This window comes from Phoca vitulina, unplaced genomic scaffold (genome assembly GCF_004348235.1).
Source record: "Phoca vitulina isolate PV1807 unplaced genomic scaffold, GSC_HSeal_1.0 scaffold24, whole genome shotgun sequence".
Taxonomy (NCBI): Eukaryota; Metazoa; Chordata; class Mammalia; order Carnivora; family Phocidae; genus Phoca; species Phoca vitulina.
The window spans coordinates 7,777,459-7,800,106 of NW_022589727.1; the positions used below are offsets into that span (position 1 = coordinate 7,777,459).

A 22,648-nucleotide genomic window follows, 5' to 3' on the forward strand; every position below is an offset into this window, starting at 1 on the left:
GTCAGAGGCTATTATGAAAATAAATCATAATTATCTAAGGGCAAGGGTGCCAGGGTGGCTCAGTGGGTTAAGCATCTACCTTCGACTCCAGCCATGATCTCAGGGTTCTGGGATTGAGTCCTGCCTTGGGCTCCCTGCTCAGCAGGGAGTCTGCTTCTCCCTCTCCCTCTACCCCTCCCCCTGGCTCATGCAATCTCTCTCTCTCTTTCTCAAATAAACAAATAAAATCTTTTTAAAAAATTATCTAAGGGCATATGCAGTTACAACCAATATTTTGAAAACACAGCAATAATTAACAATGTCAATAAATATAGATCTAACCGTTCCATGTGGAAAGCTGTGTTACACACAAGTACAGAATACTGTGTAAGTCCATAGCAGGAGCAGACAAATCAGACTGAGAACTAAAACAAACAGAAGCGTTGGTGCTTTGGCTGAGTCACTGAGAGCAAAATCTAGCTGGGGAGAGAATATATAAACTATATAATTATAAATAACACAGATTAGTAGTGTAAGGCATTCAAATCAGTAAATGATACAGGAAGAAACTTTTTACATACATTGGACTGGTTGGGAAAGAAAAGGTGGAATTTACGGTGGTCTTTAAATTTCAGGTAGAATTGAGGTAGAGAAGAAGGGTGTGTGAAGAACTGGAATCTTAGGTGAAATTTAGCAATTTTGGTGGCTGCAGGGTTCACGGAAGGGAATAGTGTTGAAGATACATTGAGGTCTCAGAAGACAGATAAGTTAAACTCTAAGTTCAGGCTAAAAACTAGACTAAACAGTTTGGAAAAACAAAAGGATGTACAATAGGGAAAGAAGCATGAAGAGATAGGAATAGATATTGGAGTGAAAGGAAGAGAGAGGAGAGTTATTTCACCTCTTGAGATATCCTCTGAACCTCATAGTAACATTAAAAATTGGAATGATAAACTATAATTATAATCAAACAAAAAAACATATTTGCTGCCTACTTGGTGCAAAGTTCTTGAACAGTGCTTCTCAAAAGGTAAGAATTCCTGTGGTTTTTTATTTATCTTTCTTGAAGTTTATATTAATATTTGGAATGTGACAGTATCTACCTTTCTGCTTCTTTCTACTATGAACTCATAGTACTATGTTAAAATGTATGGATTTGTCATACATCATAAGTCATTTGTCACATGTCAAAATGTTGGATTTTTTTTAAAGATCATTTATTTATTTATTTATTAGAAAGAGAGAGAGAGAGAGGGAGCAGAATGGGGGGGTGGGGGGTGGGGCAGAGGGAGAAGCCGCCTCCCCAGCAAGCAGAGAGCCCTAGGCAGGGCTTGATCCCAGCACAGGATCATGACCTGAGCCAAAGGCAGACGCTTAACCAGATGAGCCAGGCACCCAAAATGCTGGATTAATTAGGAGATTTCTGAAATTAATTTTTAATTATATAAGAAATACATGAACCCATTCTTGTAAAAAATAAAAACAATATAAACACAGGTTAAGGGCTCCAATTCTGATCCTGTCTTTGACACCACTATTAGTGTGTATTCTTCCAAACTTTTTGCCATGCCATTTACATACTTATGAATTCATATACAATATATACTTTTATTTTTTTAAAGATTTTATTTATTTATTTAGAGAGAGAAAGAGAGAGCATGAGCAGGGGGAGGGGGAGAGGCAGAGGGAGAGTGAGAAAAGAATCCCAAGCCCACTCCTCCCTAAGCAGGGACCCCAGTGGGGTGGCTCGATCCCACAACCCTGAGATCAGGACCTGAGCCGAAATTAAGAGTCTGAGGCTCAACCGACCGAGCCACCCAGGTGCCCCACAATATATACTTTCATAAAACGAATGTTATACTGTATTTTTCACTCTGAAACTTAAAAAAACCCTCCAATCCACCACTGGATTTATTAATCTTTTAAACTGCTACATATATTCTATAATATGCAGTATCACAATTAATCTTGCCATTTACCTTCTGTGAATGTCCCAACTCTTAGGGTTAGTGAGCCAGACCGAACAGCTAGCATACAGCTTCTTGTGCAAACATGCTGCTGTTTCCCTAGCACTGATGGCAATTAGCCAAATTGCAGGGTCATAGGGAAGGTGCAATTTTAAATGTAATATATCACGCCAAATAGTCTTCCAAATTGGCTGTACCAATTTACACGCCAATGTAGAGATTTTTTTTTTTTTTAGCCAGTGTAGAGATTTTTAATCACTCCTTTTTCAGCAGATAGTTTTACCCTAGAAGGCGTCCAGGCTGGGCAAACCCCACCCCTCCCCTGGCCAAAACCCCGGCGGCACGCCCCCGTGTGCCTCCCGTGCGCCTCCCGTGCGCCAGTTTTGGCCCCGTCCTTTCGCTCCGAGGTCCTGCCGCTTGGCCTCGCCTCTTCCGAGGGCGGGGCGTGGATGGGCCCTGACGTCACTGCCGGCCAGACGCCATCTTGCTGGTTTGCGGCCGGTCTTGGATGTGGCGGCAGCGGTGGTGAAGGCGTGGGGAAGGGTGGGGTGAGGGGGCGAGGCCGCGGCGCGGGCGGCTAAACTCTCCTCCCCTTAGCCCCACCGCGTGGGACGGCGTGAACGCGGTATCGGAGGGATGTCAGCCTTCTCTGAGGCGGCGCTGGAGAAGAAGCTGTCGGAGTTGAGCAACTCGCAGCAGAGCGTGCAGACCTTGTCCCTGTGGCTCATCCACCACCGCAAGCACTCGCGGCCCATCGTCACCGTGTGGGAGCGGGAGCTGCGTAAAGGTGAGTCGCCCCGCCACCCGGCCTGTTCCCTGGTGCCGCCGGGCCCCCCTCCCTGCCAGCCCCATTCCCCCAGCGACCCCAGCTCCTTGCTGCCCGGCACCGCCCTGCCCGGCGCCCCCGGCTCCCTGGCGTCGGTGGTCCACGGGCTAGGAGGAGCGGCATCCACCGCGCTTCCCGCAGAATCTGCGCTTAGTAGGTATTATTGCTTAGGGAATGAAGGATTAAAAACAACAACAAAAACAAAAATAAAAAACCCTTCCGATTTAACACAGAGGCAGTAGTCAGGGGCTCAGGACTCTGTCCCTGATTAGGGCCAGGAATTCAGGCAGTCAGGTATTTTTTTACATTCTGTAGATCATAATGGAGGATAGGGGTGGAAAAGGGAAGTGGAAAGGAAAAAAAAAAAAGATTGGTGTGGGCATGGGAGTTAATTCCATCATTTCTATAATACATCAACTCAATCTTGTAAAATTAATAGCGGAATCAGAGTTTTGGAATTGGGGAATCTAAAATTGCATCCATGCATGGTGCAGTGGAAGAACCCTGAATTTGTAGATTTTAGAGGACTAGGATTCGGCGAATTTATTAATGTCTGGATTGCAGTTGCCTCACCTCAAAATGAAGTTCGATTGAGTGATCTAAAGTCCTTTCTTGCTGAGTGATTATATGCTTCTAGGGCAGCGTGCTTGTTTTGCAAAACATTAGCGCTCCTGTAAATGAAGTTAACTTTTAAGAGCAGTATGTGCTCTCACTAAAATATTCAGAATCATTTCACTTCTGCAGAGCAACTGTATCTGTCAGAACTGATTGTATGTTAGTGTGACTAAAAATAAAAAAAATTTCATTTGCTTGGAGTCTGGGTTTGCACCTTAATTCTTCAATTCATTGGGGAGAGAGAATGGGCACTTGTAGTTATTGTTTCAGACATCCTGATGTATCGATATGATGGTTATTTATTAAGGGTTTTAACAACTGTTATTAATCAAAATAGATGCTTGTTTACTGACCCATATGAAATCTCTGTGATGTATTAATATGAGAGCTAAAATGTGGCGTTGGCTATAGGGAATGGAGAGCTGTGCTGGTGTATTTGCTTGTGGTTAATCTTAGGAGAAATTGACTTAGAGTCCTGTTTTTCAGTTCATGTATAAAGTGTATGTGTATTGGCACTCAAGGAGGAATTCATCTTCGGTGAGTGGTCAGAAAGGTTTGAGAAACCTAGGTATAAAGGTCTGGAAAATAGCTGTGAACTTTGAAGAGGCAGAAATTGTCTTTGCTCCACCTCTACTTTACTAGATTTCGAAATAAGCAAAAGGCTTATACTTTGGGGTGGAGGGAATTTTAGAAACACATAGAATCAATAAAGGATTGGTACCCAGACTATCTTAAGCACTACTACAAATCAATAGAAAAATAGCAATGCTGTTAAAGGTATTTCACATGAGAGAAAACCTGAAAGGCCAATAAATGATACTTAATAATCAGGAAAAAATAAACCAATGAGGTACCACTTTATACCCTTCAGTTTGCAAAAGTAAAAAAGTATGACAATACCAAGAATCAGTGAGGGTGAGGAGAAAAATGGAACACTCTTACTTAGTGACCTCTAATGAAGTTGAAGGTACATAGTCTTTGACCTAGCAGTTCTCCTTCTAGGAATGTATCCTAGAAACTAGTACCTGTGCTCAAGAAATTATATTTATTGCACCTTCTTAGCAACAAAATTAGAAACCGTTTAAACATCTCATTAGTTGGGAGTATGGACAAATATATTGTAATATTCATAGAATATAATACTGACCAACAGTTGTCATGAAACAACATGACTGAATTAAAAAACAACAAACAAGCAAAATGTTGAGCTAAGAAAGCAAGGTGCCATTTGGTAAAGTTTGAAAACAGGCAAAAACAATATTCTATTTTCACAGATACCTGTAGTTACAGTTAAAATATGCATAGTGATGATTAACATCATATTGCAAGATAGTGGTTACCATAAGGGAGAGAGGAAGTGAAAATGGATCTGTGTTATCTTATATTTCATACATTTTTGAAAAATTTGATACACGTGGGAAAATGATAAGATGTGCTATTTACTGGGTTTGGGGATATTTCCATACATTTAAGTGCTTCATAATTAGAAAAAATTAAAGGCATATAAATAGATGTTTTAGGAGGAGCGTGGTGTTGGGTGATGATGGTGATGGTGGAAGTAGTGGTGGTGATGATCATGCTGCTGCTGCTGCAGTTTTGTTTGGTCTTTGATTATCTGCCAAAAGTTTCTTTTCCTTGACATAACTGTACCTTTGTAGGGCACAGTCTTTGTGTCCCCCCATCCCCACCTCTGCAGTTTTGCTCCTCAACTTTAGGATCCTGTGTTACCTGTAGCATAATGATAATGAGAATAATTTACTGAATATCAGGGATTGTTTTAGCCATCTTATGTGATATCATGAATCCTCACATTATCTCTGCAAAATAAGTGTTTATAAAACAAATTGATCAAACTTGAAATAAGGAAGTAGATGAATAAAATCAGTTGAACATTTTATATTAAGCTTGGTATTCTTTAGTTTCTTGAAATGTTTAAAGAAGACAAAAATGTGACACTAGTAGGAAAAATTAGTGTTCGAAATATAAGAATGAGTAGGTAAAATGATAATGTCACACATGGTAACCATTCAGTTTTGAAGATTTCTTTCTTGTTCTGCCTTCCTTGTTTTTGCCTCCTTTAAAGAAAGAGAATTTCTGGAGTGGGGATAAGAAAAAGAGAATTTCTGTTTAGAGGGATATACCCCAAGGCCTTTATGAAGACTAAAGTAGCTATAATTTCCCTGAGAAATGCAATAGAGTGTAACCAAAAACGTGAGGATTTTGTTGTTTTGTAACAGCTTTAAAAAAAAAATTTTTTTTTTTTTAAGATTTTATTTATTTGAGAGAGAGAGAGAGAGAGATCAGGAGCAGGGGGGAAAGGGTAGAGGGAGAAGCAGACTCCCGCTGAGCAGGGAGCCCTATGTGGGCCTGTCCTGGGATCATGACCTGACCTGAAGGCAGATGCTTAACCAGCTGCGCCACCTAGGCACCCTGTAACAGCTTTATTGAGATATAATTAACATATCACACAATCCACTTATTTAAAGTATACAGTTCATTGGTTTTTAGTGTTGTGAGTCTGCCACCACAATTTTAGAATGTTTTCATCACCCAAAAAGAAACTGCCTTTTAGCCATCATCCCACAACCCCATCCACCTTCCCCAGCCCTAGACAACCATTAATTTACTTTGTCTCTATAGATTTGCCTATTCTTAGCATTTCATTAAATGGAAGCATGCAGTATGACATCTTTTGTGATTGACTTCCTTTGGTTAGCATGTTTTCCACGCTCATCCATGTTGTAGCATTTATCAGTACTTCATTCCTTTTTTTTTTTTTTTTTTTAAGATTTATTTATTTTAGAGAGAGAGTGTGGTTGGGAGGGGCAGAGGGAGAGAGAGAGAGACAGTCTTAAGCAGACTCCCAGCTGAGTGTGGAGCCCGATACCGGGCTGGATCTCATGACCTTGAGATCACAACCTGAGCCAAGACCAGGAATCTGACGCTTACCAGACTGTGCTACTCAGGCGCCCCAGTACTTCATTCCTTTTTATGGCCAAACAATAATCCATTATATGAATTTTTTTATTCATCAGTTGATAGACATTTGGGTTGTTTCCATGTTTTGCTATTATGAATAGTAGTGCTATGAACATTTGTGTACAAGTTTTTGTGTGGCTGTGTTTTCATATTTTTTGGAAATATACCTATGGGTAGAATTGCTAGGTCATATAGGAACTCTGTGTTTAACCTTTTGAAGAACTGCCAGACTGTTTTCCACAGTGACTATCATACATTCCTACGAGCAGTGTATGAGGATCCAATTTTTCTACATCTCTGCCAAGACTTGTATTATCTGTCTTTTAGATTATAGCCACCCTATTGGGTATAAATTGGTGTATGATTGTGAATTTTATTTGCATTTCCCTGTTAGCTAAGAATGTTGAGCACATTTTCATGTGCTTATTGGCCATTTGTATGTTGTCTTTGGAGAAATGTATGTTCAGATCCCCCCCCTTTTTTTTAATTTTTTTTATTTTTTTAAAGATTTTTTATTTATTTATTTGAGAGAGAGAGAATGAGAGAGAGCAAGCACATGAGGGGGGGAGGGTCAGAGGGAGAAGCAGACTCCCTGCCGAGCAGAGAGCCCGATGCGGGACTCGATCCAGGGACTCCAGGATCATGACCTGAGCCGAAGGCAGTCGCTTAACCAACTGAGCCACCCAGGCGCCCCCCCCCCCCTTTTTTAAAGTAGGCTCCACACCCAGCCTGAAGCCCAGTGCAGAGCTTGAACTCACCATCCTGACATCAAGACCTGAGCTGGGATCAAGAGTTGGACACTTAACCGACTTAGCTACCTGGGCGCCCTGATCCTTACCCATTTTCAAATTGGGTTGTCTTTTTATTAATTGAGTTATAAGTGTTCTTTATGTATTCTGGATATGAGTCCCTTATCAGATCCATAACTTGCAAATGTTTTCTCTCATTCAGTGGTTGTTTCTTCACTCTCTTACCTACTGTCTTTTGAATGCAGTTATTTTAATCTCTGACTCAAGTTTGGGGCTGAATTATAAAACTATTACCATACATCACTTATTAAGTTATATTTTACATTCATTGCTATGGAAATAATGACCATGAACATACCAGAATTTACAAAACAACACTGATATTTGGGCTCTTTTCTACACACAAACACAACAAAATTGGGCTCAGTTGGTTAAGCGTTTGACTCTTGGTTTTGGCTGAGGTCATGATCTTGCTGTCATGGGATAGAACCCCACATTGGGCTCTGCCCTCAGTGCCGAGTCTGCTTCAGCTTCTCTCTCCCTCTTTTTTTTTTTTTTTTTTTTAAAGATTTTATTTATTTATTTGACAGAGGGAGAGAAAGCACAAGGAGGCAGAGCGGCAGGCAGAGGGAGAGGGAGAAGCAGGCTCTCCACTGAGCAGGGAGCCAGACGTGGGGCTCGATCCCAGGCCCTGGGATCATGACCTGAGCTGAAGGCAGCTGCTTAACCAACTGAGCCACCCAGGCGCCCCTTCTCTCTCCCTCTTATTCTTGCTTACTCACTCACTCTCTTTCTAAAAATAAATAAAATCTTTTTTTTTTAAGATTTTATTTATTTGACAGGGAGACAGCACACAAACAGGGGGAGCAGCAGAGGGAGAGGGAGAAGTAGGCTCCCCGCTGAGCAGGGAGCCCGATGCGGGGCTCCATCCCAGGACCCTGGGATCATGACCTGAGCTCAAGGCAGCCACTTAATGGACTGAGCCACCCAGGTGCACCAAAACAAAAACATTTATTTTTTATTTATTTTTATTTATTTATTTGAGAGAGAGGATGAGAGAGAGAGAGCGCACATGAGAGGGGGGAGGGTCAGAGGGAGAAACAGACTTCCCACCAAGCAGGGAGCCTGATGCAGGACTCGATCCTGGGATTCCAGGATCATGACCCGAGCTGAAGGCAGCCGCCCAACCAGCTGAGCCACCCAGGCGCCCCCCAAAATGAAAACATTTAAAGTATTTACTTAATAATTACTTATTTTAAAACTACAGTGCTAAATTGATTTCATGTTAATATAAAGTAACATAATGAAAGATAACTATTTCCTAAAAATATTAGGGAAAGGAGTGACTTACATTTTTGCAAATTTTCATGTCTGTCTTAATTGAAGCCAGCTAGATTCTCATGTCTGCCTTTGCATTTAGTCTTGCTGTATTTTATATCACATGACCTCTGGAATACACCACTCTACACCTGTGAGAGAACTAGAATGAAAAAGGCAAATAGTGTAAAAAAATAAAAGGCAAATCATGTCTTGGTATTATTGTGAAAATAGTTCTGACTTCATGGACTCTATGAAAATGTCTGGAGGACCCCCAGGGATCCACAAACCAGACACTGAGAACTAGACCATTTCCTCTAAATTGGTAGTTAGATCAAACGTCTAGGGGCGCCTGAGTGGCTCAGTTGGTTAAGCGTCTGCCTTCGGCTCAGGTCATGATTCCAGCGTCCTGGGATCAAGCCCCGCTTCCCGCTCAGTGGGGAGCCTGCTTCTCCCTCTCCCTCTGCCTACCTGTCTGCCTACCTGTGATCTCCCTATCTCTCTCTGTCAGATAGATAGATAGATGATAGATAGATAGATAGATAGATAGAAGGAAAGAAGGAAAGAAAAAAGAAGAAAGAAAGAAAAGAAAAGAAAGAGAGAGTCTGGGATACATTGCATTACCTAAAGCAGACATTGCTTTGCCTTAAGCAGACATATTCTCTCCAAGATATTAATTCCTGTCCTACTCAATGTGAACTTTAACTTAATTTATGAAATTTCCCTTTGTCTTGTAATTTTTTTAGGTTCTCTTTCCTATGACATAAGCTTTTTAAAAAAATTGTTCATGGGCACCTGGGTGGCTCAGATGGTTAAGCGTCTGCCTTCGTCTCAGGTCATGATCCCAGGGTCCTGGGATTGAGTCCCACATCCGGCTCCCTGCTCAGCAGAGAGCCTGCTTCTCCCTCTCCCTCTGCACCTCCCCCTGCTCATGCTCTCTCTCTCTCTGTCTCTCTCTGTCTCAAATGAATTAAAAAAAAAAAAATTGTTCATGTGATATTTTTGCTGTCACAAAATTTTAAGCAAATTACCCTTAAATTTCTTTTTTTTTTTTTTTTTTTTTTTAATATTTATTCATGAGAGACAGAGAGGCAGAGGGAGAGGCAGGCTCCCCGAGGAGCAGGGAGCCTGATGCGGGACTCTGGGATCATCACCTGAGTTGAAGGCAGACGCTTAACCACCTGAGCCACCCAGGAGCCCTACCCTTAAATTTCTAATAAAAATAAAAGTGTGCTTCTAGATTAAACAAACATAGTATGATAATCCATAATTTTAAAGGTGTGTTTTGGATAAAATGAATTTTTGAGTTGAAATGTATCAGTAAGTTAATTCTATTGGTTTCCTTTTTCCTCAAATACTTATTAAGGGATCTCCTTAATAAGTTGCTAGACCAAGGATGATTCAGCAGATAAGAGACACATAGCTGTCTTCATGGAACTTACATACCAGTCAGGGAAATGGACTGTACTAAATTAGTACCTGAACAGTGATACAAAGAAGAAATATAACTGGGAAGCTAGTCTAATTTAGGCAACCAGGGAAAGCTTCTTTGATTTGAGATTTAAGATATGAATAGAATTTGCCAGGAGTTTACAAAATATATAGACAATTTTTACTGTTGCTTTAGTCATTTAAATGTGGGTTTATGTAGAACAAATGTTACTTGACATTGTAACTATAACATTTCAATTCATGATTCCTTTTTGGAACTAGGCAGGATAATAAACATTTTAGATAAATTTTTAATGTTCTATGTCTACAAAGAACTTTAAGTGATTTAAGATATTTTAAATCTTTTTGTTTGTAAAATGCATTAAAAGGATTATAATGATTATTTAGTCACCTTGCTGTGATCTAGGTTTTTTGGGCATTTTTTGTTCTGTAGCATAACTTGACTGCTATCAGGCACCTATTAGTCTTACTCTTCTTTTTATAGCTTTTCCCTAGTCCCTTCTCTAATAACTGAGAAATTAAGTAAAAACTTTACTGCACTTATGTTAATTGCTTGGACTTCCCAGGTATATTAAAAAATACACAGCTGTATCTTAGTAATAAATGCCCATAAAGTAAAATTCAAAAGGGAAAAAAGTTATAAAGAGAGTAAGACTCCTTCCCATTATTCTTCCCTACCTTACCTACACATTTTCCCCACCTAGAATCAATTTGTTAATTTATATATTCTTCCAGAATTTTCTATGTATAGTCATATATATGTTATAATTTCATTTCTCTTGCTTGGACAGATAGTAGAGTATTATATAGACTAACATATAGACTTCTCTGTGCTTTACTTTTTTCCCTTTTGATATATCTTTCAGATTGTTACGTATTTGTGTATATGGTGTTGCCTCATTTAAAAAAATTACAGCAATGGGGTTGCCTGGGTGGCTCTGTTGGTTATGTGTCCGACTCTTGATTTCATTTCAGGTCATAATATCAGGGTCAGAGTTGAGCCCTGCATGGCTCCACACTCTGTTTGAGGGTTCTCCCCCCACCATCTCTCAAATAAATAAATCTTTTTTTAAAAATTACTGCATGTATTCTGTTTTATGGGTGCACCAAAATTTATATAACCATTACTTTATTGATGAACATTTACAATGGATCTGTTTTTTAATCTTAAAATTTATAAATATTAATTTATGTTACTAAGTATTCTAGTTTTTTTTCTTAGTCGTTTCAGCTGACTTAAGAGACCATGATAGAAGTGATAGGCATTAGTGTATCACACCATTTTTTAAGTTCATTTTTATCCCCACATATTTGAAATGTCTCTTTTATCATAAATTAAGTTTCTATCTGTATTTGGTATATTTCTAGACTGTCATTCTGTTTCATTGGTGTGTCTGTTTATGTACCACTATCACATTCTTTGGTATGTTTTCATATCTGGTAGGACATCTCCCCACCCCCATCCTTTCTGCCCTGCTCCCTGCAAGTTGGTCTTCCCCCCCACCCCAGTTTTCCTGTGTATTCTTATAAGTTGTATGCCCATCAACAGACTTATAATTATTGTTTTATGCATTTGTCTTTTAAATCATGTAGGAAACAAAGAGTTACAAACCAAAACATAAGTTAATACTGGTTTTTATATTTACTTATGTAGTTACCTTTATTGATGATCTTTCTATGGCTTCTAGTTATTATCTAATGTCCTTTCATTTCAGCCTGCAGGAGTCCCTTTAGGATTTCTTGTAGGACAGGTCTACTAGTGACAAACTCCCTCAGCTTTTATTTAGCTTAAAATGTCTTAATTTCTTCAGTATTGAAGGACAGTTTTGCCAGGTTTCTTGCAGTTTTTTGTTTTGTTTTGTTTTAATATGGCATACCACTTCCTTTTGGCCTCTATAGTTTTTGATCAGAAGTTGGCTTTCAGTCTTATTGAGCTTTCTTTGTGCATGACAGTGAGTCGTTTCTTGCTGCTTTCAAAATTCTTTGTCTTCTGAAAGTTTTTTTATAATATGTCTCAGTGTGGGTCTCTTTGAGTTTATCCTAACTAGAGTTCATTGAGATGCTTGGATTTGTAGATTGATGTCTTTCCTAGATTTGGGGGCATTTTTGGCCATTGTTTCCTCAGATATTCTTTATGCACCTTCCTCTCTTCTGGGATTCCTATAATGTTTATGTTTGTTGTATTGGTGGTGTGCCACAGAGTCCTTTTCTTTATTCTTTTTCTTTCTGCTCTCCAGACTCCATTTCAGTGGTCTTATTTTTAAATTTGCTGAGTCTTCCAACTCTGACATAGTCTGTGGTGTCACCTCCCAAGTACTTTATATGGCTATTTTTATAGCACTTACTGTACAGTATTTTAATGGTTCTGTGTTGAGTTTCTTTCTACTGGAGGACTGAGCCTATTCCTTTGTTGCCTCAGAATCTAGCACAAGGTAGATACTCAGTAAATATGTGTTGAATGAGTTAATGAATGAATGTTGGAAAGTATGTAGCATCTGAGACTTTTAGAGCTGGAAGGAGTATTGCAGAATGTTTTGGTGTTTCTTTTAAAGACAGTGCCTGATTTAGGAACTTCTGACATCTTAAGGCAAATAATGAATTCCAGTTACAGACATTTCCCTTATTGAGAAAGACTTGGAAAATTTCTAGCTTTTTCAGTTTGTCATATTGTTCTGTTCTTCCTATATTTATCAATTCTTAGAGTAGTGTTCTTAAAGTATAGCTCGTGGATCACCAAGATTCTTTTAGGGAGTGTATGAGTCCACAGGGTAAAAATTATTTTCATAATACTTTTAAAACATTTTTCCCCTTTTAACTGTTGACATATGCTGTGATAGTGTAAAAGCCGATGTGAGTGAAAACTGGTAGTACCTAAATATTAATCAAGGCAGTTCCTAAATATTAATCAAGACCACTCTGTACTAAAATTCATTGTGTTTGTCACACCACATTCACAACTAAAAATATATCACATTCCTGACTGCTAATCAAAGCAGTTCACATTACTAATTTGTTATATCTTGATCCTTGAGTGCATATCTGTGTGTGTGTGTGCGTGCGTGTGTGTGTTCACAGTGCACCTTTCTTCATTGTGGTAAAGTATATGTAACATAAAATTTAACATTTTAACCTTTTTTCTTTGTCTTTTTTGTGTTAAGCTATACGTAATATAAATTTACCATTTTAATCATTTTTATTTTTATTTTTTTTTTTTTTTTAAAGATTTTATTTATTTATTTGACAGAGAGAGACACAGCGAGAGAGGGAACACCAGCAGGGGGAGTGAGAGAGGGAGAAGCAGGCTTCCCGCGGAGCAGGGAGCCCGATGCGGGGCTCGATCCCAGGACCCTGGGATCATGACCTGAGCCGAAGGCAGACGCTTAACGACTGAGCCACCCAGGCGCCCCTAATCATTTTTAAAATGTGCAGTTCAGTGGCATTATGTACTTTCACATTATTTTGCAACTGGGATCACCATCCATCTCCAGACCTCTTTTCATTTTCCCAAACTGAAACTCCATATCCATTAAAAAATAACTCCCCATTCTCTCCTCTCCTGGCCCCTGGCAACCACCCTTCTACACTCTATGAATTTGACTACTGTAGGTACTTCATATAAGTGAAATAATGTAATTTATTGTGTGTGTGTGTGTGTGTGTGTGTGTGTGTGTGACTGGCTTATTTAACTTCGTATGTCTGCAAGGTTCATTCATGTAGCATATGCCAAAATTTCTTATCTTTTTAAAGCTGAATAATATTCCATTTTATATATATACCGCATTTTATTTATTTATCTGTTGATGACATCTGTTGCTTCTGCCTTATGGCTATTGTGTATAATGGTGTTATGAACATGGTTGTGCAAATATCTGTTTGAATAGCTTCTTTATTTCTTTTTAATATGTATCCAGAAGTGGAATTGCTGGGTCATACAATAATTCTATGTTTAATTGTTTGAGGAACCACTATACTGTTTTCCGCAGCAACTGCACCATTTTACATTCCCACTTGCAGTGTACCATGGTTCCAGTTTCTTTTCCTTTTTTTTTTTTAAAGATTTTATTTATTTATTTGTCAGAGAGAGAGAGAGAGCACAAGCAGGGGAAGCCACAGGCAGAGGGAGAGACAGACTCCCTGCTGAGCAAGGAACCCAGTGCAGGACTTGATTCCAGGACCCCGGGATCATGACCTGAGCCGGAGGCAGACACTTAACGACTGAGCTACTCAGGCGCTCCTGCTTGGGGTTTTAATTTGTATTTCCATAATGACTAGTGATGATTCTGTGTGTGAGGGTTTATTTCTGGGCTATTTTGTTCCTTTGATCTATTTGCCTGTATTTATGCCTGTACAATACTATTCCAGTTAGTGTAGCTTTCTAGTAAGTTTTGCAGTCAGGATGTACAAGTCTTCCAACTTTAATTTCTTTTCTAAGATTCTTTTGGCCATTTGATATCACTTGAGAATCTATATGAGTTTTAGGATGGGTTTTTTTATTTCTGCAAAAATGCCGTGGAGAGTTTAATAGGGTTTCCATTTAATCTGTAGGTCACTTTGAGAGGTATTATCTTATCAGTAGTAAGTCTTCCAACCCGTGGACATGGGATCTATTTGAATTTATTTATGTCTTCTTTCATTTCCTTCAGCAGTGTTTTGTAGTTTTCAGTGTACAAGTCTTAACACCTCCTTGGTTAAATTATTTCTAAGTTACTGTTTTTATCTGATTTATAAATGGAATTGTCTTTAGTTTCCTTTTTGGGTTGTTTATTATAATTAATAGAAACTGAATTTTGAGTGCTGATTTTGTATGCTGCAACTTTGCTAAATAGGTTTGTTTTTTGTGGAATCTTTAAGGTTTTCTACAAGTAAAATCATGTCATCTGTGAATAGATTTTTGGAAAACTTGCATGTGTCACCTTGAGCCCAACAACTTCCCAATATTTTTAAACACTTTTCCAGTGAAATCAATAAGGATATATACACATGTGACTTTTGATACTGCCTAATGAAATGTTTCAATAGTTGGAATGTCTGTATAACTGTGAACCAGTATTTTTCAGAAGACCAATGCATGATGTTACAAAATTATGCATGAGTAAAAGATCCATTCAAAGAGCCTGGTAGACAAGGATTTTAATGTCACAGTTTTTAAAGTTGATTGATATGTTTTAGGATTCCGTATTGCAATTTAGCATCTTTTTAAAAAATAGAATTTATTGGGTTTTGTTGTAGTTTCAAAAAGAATATCCACAATTATCTGTGATAGTTATTAAAATACTTGCACTGACTATATCAGGGTGAAGCCTGCTTTTTTTCATTGCTTCCACTGAAACAACATTATCATGGCTTATTTAATAGAGAGCAGATATGAAAATCCAGCTCTGTTCTGTTGAGCTGAAGATTTGCAAAAATGTAAAACACGACTCTTCATTTTTAAGTTTTGGAAATACTTTTTTTTTTTTAAAGATTTTATTTATTTGACAGAGAGAGAGAGACAGGCAGAGAGGGAACACAAGCAGGGGAGTGGGAGAGGGAGAAGCAGGCTTCCCGCAGAGCAGGGAGCCCGATGAAGGGCTCGATCCCAGGACCCTGGGATCATGACCTGAGCCAAAGGCAGACGCTTAACGACTGAACCACCCAGGCGCCCCTGGAAGTACATTTTTTAAACGTTATGTTAACATCTAATTTTTATTACTACTTTAAAATGAACTAATACATATTTTAAAGTTCTTCTGTTTTAACTTTTAATAAGGTAAGCATTGGTAAATGTAAGCTATGTGAGTAAAATCTCTCTTGTGTTCTCAATAATTTGTAAGAGTATGAAGGGGTCCTGAGAGCAGAAAGTTTGAAAACTGCTCTCAGATTAGTGGAGACCATGAATGTTTTACATTAGTTTTATTTATAATCTTGCCTAATTTAACATAATAATTGTTTTAATTTTTAAAGTTTAGCTTTCAGATCCTTTTGGGGTGAAATCAAAGAAATTGCTATTAATGTCTGTAAATAAGTATGTAAATACCATAAGAAGTTTCTTCCAGTTACCTTCTTATGGGCAGTGCTTGTGTAGTGATTCTTTAGCCCTGAAACTAGAGGTATTAATGTGAAATTATAAAGAATACTGTATATTTTTAGATAATTGTAGATTCACATTCATTTGTAAGAAATAATACATCCTGTTTAGCCTTTGCCAGCTTTCCCCAGTGGTAACATCATGCAGAACTAGTTTTTGTAATTTCCAAAAAAATAGATATTGAATAAAAAGCCCAGCACAGTTGTGATACTGACATTATTATAGTCAAGATAAAGAACATTTCCATCACCACAGGCAATTTTTTTGTTACCCTTTTATTGCTATATTCACTTCACTCCCAGCACACCCCCTACTTATCCTCGGTTTATCCAATTTTCTATTTTGAATTATGCTTTTTTTACAAAAAGATTATTTGAAAGAGAGAGAAAGTGTGCATGCATATGAGCCAGGGGGTGGGAGGTCAGAGGGAGAGGGAGAGAAACAGACTCCCTGCTAAGTGTGGAGCCCAGTGCTGGGCTCTATCCCATGACCCCGAGGTCACTACCTGAGCCGAAATCAAGAGTCTGGCACTTAACTGACTGAATTCCCAGGTGCCCCTGCATTATGCTTTTGATGTCATTTAAGAACCTTGCTTAACCCTGGATTTTGTGGGGTTTTTTTTCCCCTATGTTTTGTTCTAAAATGTTTATATAATTTGCCTAAGTCCATGATATGTTTCGAGTCAATTTTTGTATAAGGTATGAAATTTAGGTCAAGGTTTGGTTTTTGCATGTAGATGTTCAGAATCTCCAGCACTTTGTTCAAAGGCTGTCTTTCTTTCATTGAATTGCTTTTGCACTTTTGTTTAAATTTTTTTTTTTTAAGATTTTATTTATTTATTTGACAGAGAGAGACACAGCAAGAGAGGGAACATAAGCAGGGGGAGTGGGAGAGGGAGAAGCAGTCCTCCTGCCGAGCAGGGAGCCCGATGTGGGGCTCGATCCCAGAGTCCTGGGATCGTGACCTGAGCCGAAGGCAGACGCCTAATGACGAGCCACCCAGGCGCCCCTGCACTTTTGTTTAAATTGACTTGGACTTCTTTGTGTGACTCTATTTCTGGGTTCTCTATTCTGTTGATCCATGTGTCTTTCCTTCCACCAATGAATACCATACATAGTCTTTTTTTTTTTTTTTAGATTTTATTTATTTATTTGACAGAGAGAGAGAGGGAGAGAGCACAAGCAAGGGGAGCAGCAGAGGGAGAGGGAGAAGCATGCTCCTGCTGAGCAGGGAGCCTGATGTGGGGCTCAATCCCAGGATCCTGAGATCATGACCGGAGCCGAAGGTAGATGCTTAACCAACTGAGCCACCCAGGCACCCCACCATACATAGTCTTGATTACTGCAACTGTGTATCTTGAAATTGAATAAACTGGTTCCTTTTATATTTTTTAAAATTGTTTTAGCTATTCTAGTTCCTTTGCTCTTCTATACAGACTTTAGAATAATCTCGTCTATATTAATAAAAGTTATTTGATGGGATTTTGATAAGGGTTCTTTAATGCTATATGTCAGTTTAGGGAGAATTGACATCTTTATTACTTTGAGTCTTCCAGTCCGTAAACATGGCACATCTTTCCATTTCCTTAGATCTTCTTTGATGTTTATAATCAACATTATGTAGTCCTATATGTGTTTTGTTTTTGCACTTGAGCAGTTTAGCTATTTTGAGCAATTTAAAATGGTATTGTATTTTTAATTTCACTGTCCACATGCTCATTGCTTATATATTCAAATACAAGTGATTTGTAAGTATTTATCTTGTTTTCTGTGACCTTGCTAAACATACTTATTAGTTGTAGGAGTTTTTTGGTAGGTTTCCTTGGGATTTTTCTGTGAAGACAGTCATGTCATCTGCAAATGGGTACACTTTTATTTCTTCATCTTTGACCTTTGTGTTTTTCTTTTTCTTACCTTATTGAACTTGCTGGCATTTCAAGCACTGTGTTGAATAAGAATGACGAGAGTGGACATCCTTGTCTTTTTCCTTATTGGGAAAGCAGTCAGTCTTTCACCATTAGAATGTTAGCTATAGTTTTATTTTTAGATTCTGTATGAAGTTGAGGAAGTTCGTCTCTCTTCCTGGTTTTTGAGAGATTTTAAAATAAAATGTCTGAATTTTGTCAAATTCTTTTTTGCATCAGTTGATCATGTGATTTTTCTCTTTAGCCTCTTAATATGCTGTATTATTGATCAGTTTTCAGATCTTGAGCCGGATGTACCTCCCTACCATAAACCCCACTTGTTTGTGATTGTGAATTCTTTTTACATATTGCTGAATTCTATTTGCTAATATTTTGTTAAGGATATTTACATCTGTATGTATGAGGACTTTTGCTCCACTTTGTGTGTGTTTGTGCATCTTATTTTGAAATTAGAGTAGCACTGACTTCATAAGGTGAATTGGGGTGTGTTCCCCTATTTCCTGGAAGAACTTGTGTAGAATTTTTTTAAATTCTTTAAATGTTTGGTAGAATTATTTGGCAGAAACCATCTGGATCTGGAGATTTCTTTTTTGGGAACTTAAAAATTACATATTCAATTTTCTTAAATGTCACAGGACTATTTAGATTTTCTGTATCATACATTGGGTGAGTTGCTGCAGTTTGTATTTTTTTGAGGCAATGTAGTCCATTTCACCTAAGTTGTCAAATTTATGTGTCCGGGGTTGTTCATTGTATGCTCTTTGTGTCCTTATTGTCCTTTTGATGTCTATACTGATATTTTTGATACTGAAAATATGTGTTTTCCCTTTTTTCCCTTGTCATTCTTGGTAGAAGTTCGTCAGTTCTATCTATATTTTCAAAGAAACAGCTCTTTGATGCTCAACATTACTAATCATTAGGAAAATGCAAATCAAAACCACAATGAGGTATCGCCTTCCACCTGTTAGGATGGCCATCATCAAAAAGATAAGAGGTAACAAATGCTGGAGAGGATGTAGAGGAAAGGGAACTCTTGTTGGTGGGATTATAAACTGATACAATTACTATGGAAAACAGTGTAGAGGATCCTCAAAAAATTAAAAATAGAGCTCCCATATGATACAACAGTTCCACGTCTGGGATGTATCCAAAAGAAATGAAAATGCTAACTTGAGAAGGTATCTGCACCCCCATGTTAATATCAGTATTATTTACAATCTCCAGGACATGGAAACTACCTAAGTATTCATTCTCAGATGAATGGGTAAAGAAATTACTGTATATATACACACTGGAATATTATTCAGCCATAAAAAATGAGGAAATGCTGTCATTTGTGACATGGGTGGACTGGAGGGCATTATACTAAGTGAAATAAGTCAGAGAAAGACAAGTACTGTATGATCTTATTTATATGCCAAATCTTAAAAAAAAAAAAAAAAAAGCCCTAGAAGCAGAAACTCAGCAAAAAGACATCAAACGTGTGGTTACCAGAGGAGGGAGGGGGGTTTGGAAGAAGGGGTCAAAAGGTACAAACTTCCGTTTACAAGGTAAATAGGTACTAGGGCTGTAATGTACAACATGGTGACTGGTTTATCTTGCTATATTATATAAACGAAAGTCGTTAAGAGTAAATCCTAAGAGTTCTCATCATAAGGAGAAAAAAACTTTTTTTGCGTCTGTATGAGATGATGGATGTTAAACTTATTGCAGTAAGCATTTCAAAGTGTATGTAAGTCAGACTATTATGCTGCACACCTTAAACTTGATGTACAATGATGTATGTCAATTAAATCTCAGTAAAACTTGGGGAGAAAACAGCTTTTGTTTCACTGATTTTTTTTTTCCTCTACTTTTGTTTTAGTTTCATTAACTTCTGCTTTTATTATTTCCTCTTTCTGTTTTCTTTGGTTAATTTTGCTCTTATTCTAGGTTTTTGAGGTGGGAGTTTAGATTATTGATTTGGGACTTGTTCATCTTTTCTATTATATGCATTTAGTGCTGAAAGTTTCTCATCCCTCCTTCAGTTTTATTCCACAAATTTTGATAGGTTGTATTTTCAGTATATTTGCGTATGCTAGTTGAAGCATTCTTATGATGGCTGCCTTAAAATTTTTGTAAGAGAATTCTGATATCTCTGTCTCTGCAGTGTCAGCATCTATTTATAGTCTTTTTTCATTCAGTTTGAGATCCCTTTGGTTCTTGGTATAATGAGTGATATTTGCTTAATCCATATTTTGTGTGAGTGTTATGTTTGAGAATCTGGACTTTATTTAATACTGTTTTATCTGGATTTCTCTGATACTACCCCATCAGGGAAGGGAGGTACTCTTTGTTACTGTTGAGTGCAAATGGGAGTTTGGCAGACATCACAAAGTGGGGGTTAGGAATATGGTCTTAGGACTGCTGGGCCATTGTGGAAGTCCTAGCTCTCCACTAGGCCTTCTGTGACACCATCCCAGGGGGCAGTGCCTTCTTACTGCTGGGTGGGAATGGAAGTCCAGGCTTCCCTACCTTTGCCTTCTCTGACACCACTCTTGAGAGGTGTTGGGCTCCACATCACAGCCTGGCTTCTCATTTAGCCTTTGTTTAGTGTGGGTGTGGGTGGGGTACAGTTTTTTGTGCTGTTTTATCTTTTTTTTTTTTTCCCTGTGGTATTTGGCTGGAGTAGATTGGTTATTATCTAAAAGTTTTCTATCTTTCTAGGTTTCCCTTTTCCTGGTCATTTGGCTAGAATGGAAAGGTTTGTGTTGGAACTTTTTATGTCGGCACCTGTTAGGATTTCTGGGTTGCTGACTTTTTCAACTCCCAACCTAAGATAAAGGCAAAAAGAAAACTCCAAGAACTCACCTTGTACTATTCTTTGGGTCCCAAGGTCCCTAGCCTGTCTGCCTTTGCTTCTTTTCTTATGTTTGTTTTATTTATAATGCCCAGGATTTGTAGTTGTACTTTGCAGGAGAAATAGGTAAAACGACATCTCCATCTTCCTGGAAACACAAGTTCCCTACAAACTGGTCTTTATATTGGAACTGGGACACATCATTTGGAACTCTGAGACTAGTATTTTTACTAGTGTTTTCTTGTCTTAGATATTATAAGATACTTTCTGATTTGCATGTTGTATTAGTATTTTAACAAACTTATTTTAATATAACTATGCTAAACACTTTTAGTTTTTATTGCTTTAAAATACACACTTGTTATAAAATTTAAAACAGCACAGTAATATGTTAAATTCCTAAGTAAAAATTCATTGCAAAAAGGCCAGTTATTCCCAGATTAATTTGTAAATTCAGGGCAGTCCAAAAGAAATTTGTTCTTTTACAGGAAATTTAAAGCTAAATCTAGAGGTCATTGGGAAAAGTAAATGTGGAGGAAGAGCAAGGCAATTTTTAATTTTTGTCTTGTAAATTTTGACAATTTTTTTAAAAGATTTTTATTTGACAGAGAGAGAGAACAAGCAAGGGTAGTGGCAGGGAGAGGGAGAGGGAGAGGGAGAAGTAGGCTCCCCGCTGAGCAGGGAGCCCAGTGTGGGGCTCCATCCCAGGACCCTGAGATCATGACCTGAGCCAAAGGCAGACGCTTAACCAACTGAGCCACCCAGGTGCCCCATGAATTTTGACAATTTTGAAGGGAAAACAGTAAAGGAGATACTGTGTTCTTTTAGGTATCCACACAGCCTTTAAAGGCATTGAAGTTAGAAGAGTATGATGTCAGTACAGGAATAGGAATATGTATGAAAGGAACAGAGTAGACACTTATGAGGAAACCCATTTTATGTAGGCATTTGGTAAATTAGACACTATATTCATGGGAGAAGGACTGGAATATTACGAATGATTCTTAGATTTCTACTCAATACCATATGTAAAATTAATCCAGTTAAAGATAGAACACTGAGAAAAATCAACTATGGAATCATGTAAGGAAAACATGCATTTATAGTTCTTTCTAGTCCTGCGTTGTGAAAAGACTTTCTAAATAAGGCCCCAGTGGTCTTATAAGAAATACAAGGAGATCATGACCTGAGCCGAAGGCAGATGCTTAACCAACTGAGCCACCCAGGTGCCCCTATAGTCATTCTTTTTGATGCTCTTTTGCCAGTGGCAGCCTCTTAGAGGGTCACTCGTGTCCTTTGGATACAACCCCTGTAATTTTTAAAGAGCTTTCTTGCTTTCTATCATGACAAGTTACGCCAGGTTATGCCAGGCTCATTTTATACATTTCCTGCTTTTATTGGCAAAATGTGTAGGGACCACAGTATGGGTCCTGGGATTGCTGATTGATTTTAGTGCATTTCTTTGAATGCATTTTATTACTTTAATAATTATTTCATTGGTAAATGGAGATAATAACTTACCTTGTAGGGTTGTTTTGAAGATTAAATTAGATACACAATAAACTTTCAGAGCAGTGCCTAGTTATAAGAAAATAGTCAGTATGTATTTTTTTAATTCAAATATAATTAGCATATAGTATTATTAGTTTTGGGTGTACAGTATAATTCAGCAATTCTACACAATTCTCAGTGCTCATTGTGGTAAGTGTACTTTTAAACCTCTTTATCTATTTCACCTACCCTCCCACCCACCTCTCCCCAGCAATCATCAGTTTGTTCTCTGTATTTAAGAGTCTGATTTTGTCTCTTTTTTCCCTTTATTTTGTTTCTTAAATTCCATATGAGTGAAATTATATGGTATTTGTCTTTGACTGACTAATTTAGGATTATACCCACTAGGTCCATCTGTGTTGTTGCAAATGGCAAGATTTATT

The 22,648-nt window shown here is 38.1% G+C and overlaps 1 protein-coding gene across 3 annotated transcripts in view; it reads left to right on the forward strand.

The window, feature by feature from the left end:
* Positions 1–2,407: 2,407 nt before the first annotated feature.
* Positions 2,408–22,648, forward strand: part of RPRD1A (regulation of nuclear pre-mRNA domain containing 1A) — a 72,709-nt gene continuing 52,468 nt past the window's right edge. For all 3 annotated transcript variants that reach the window (XM_032421176.1, XM_032421177.1, XM_032421178.1), the window contains exon 1: positions 2,408–2,733. In XM_032421176.1, coding sequence (XP_032277067.1) covers positions 2,583–2,733 — 151 coding nt within the window. In that variant the 5' untranslated portion in view covers positions 2,408–2,582. The remainder of the gene's footprint in view (positions 2,734–22,648) is intronic.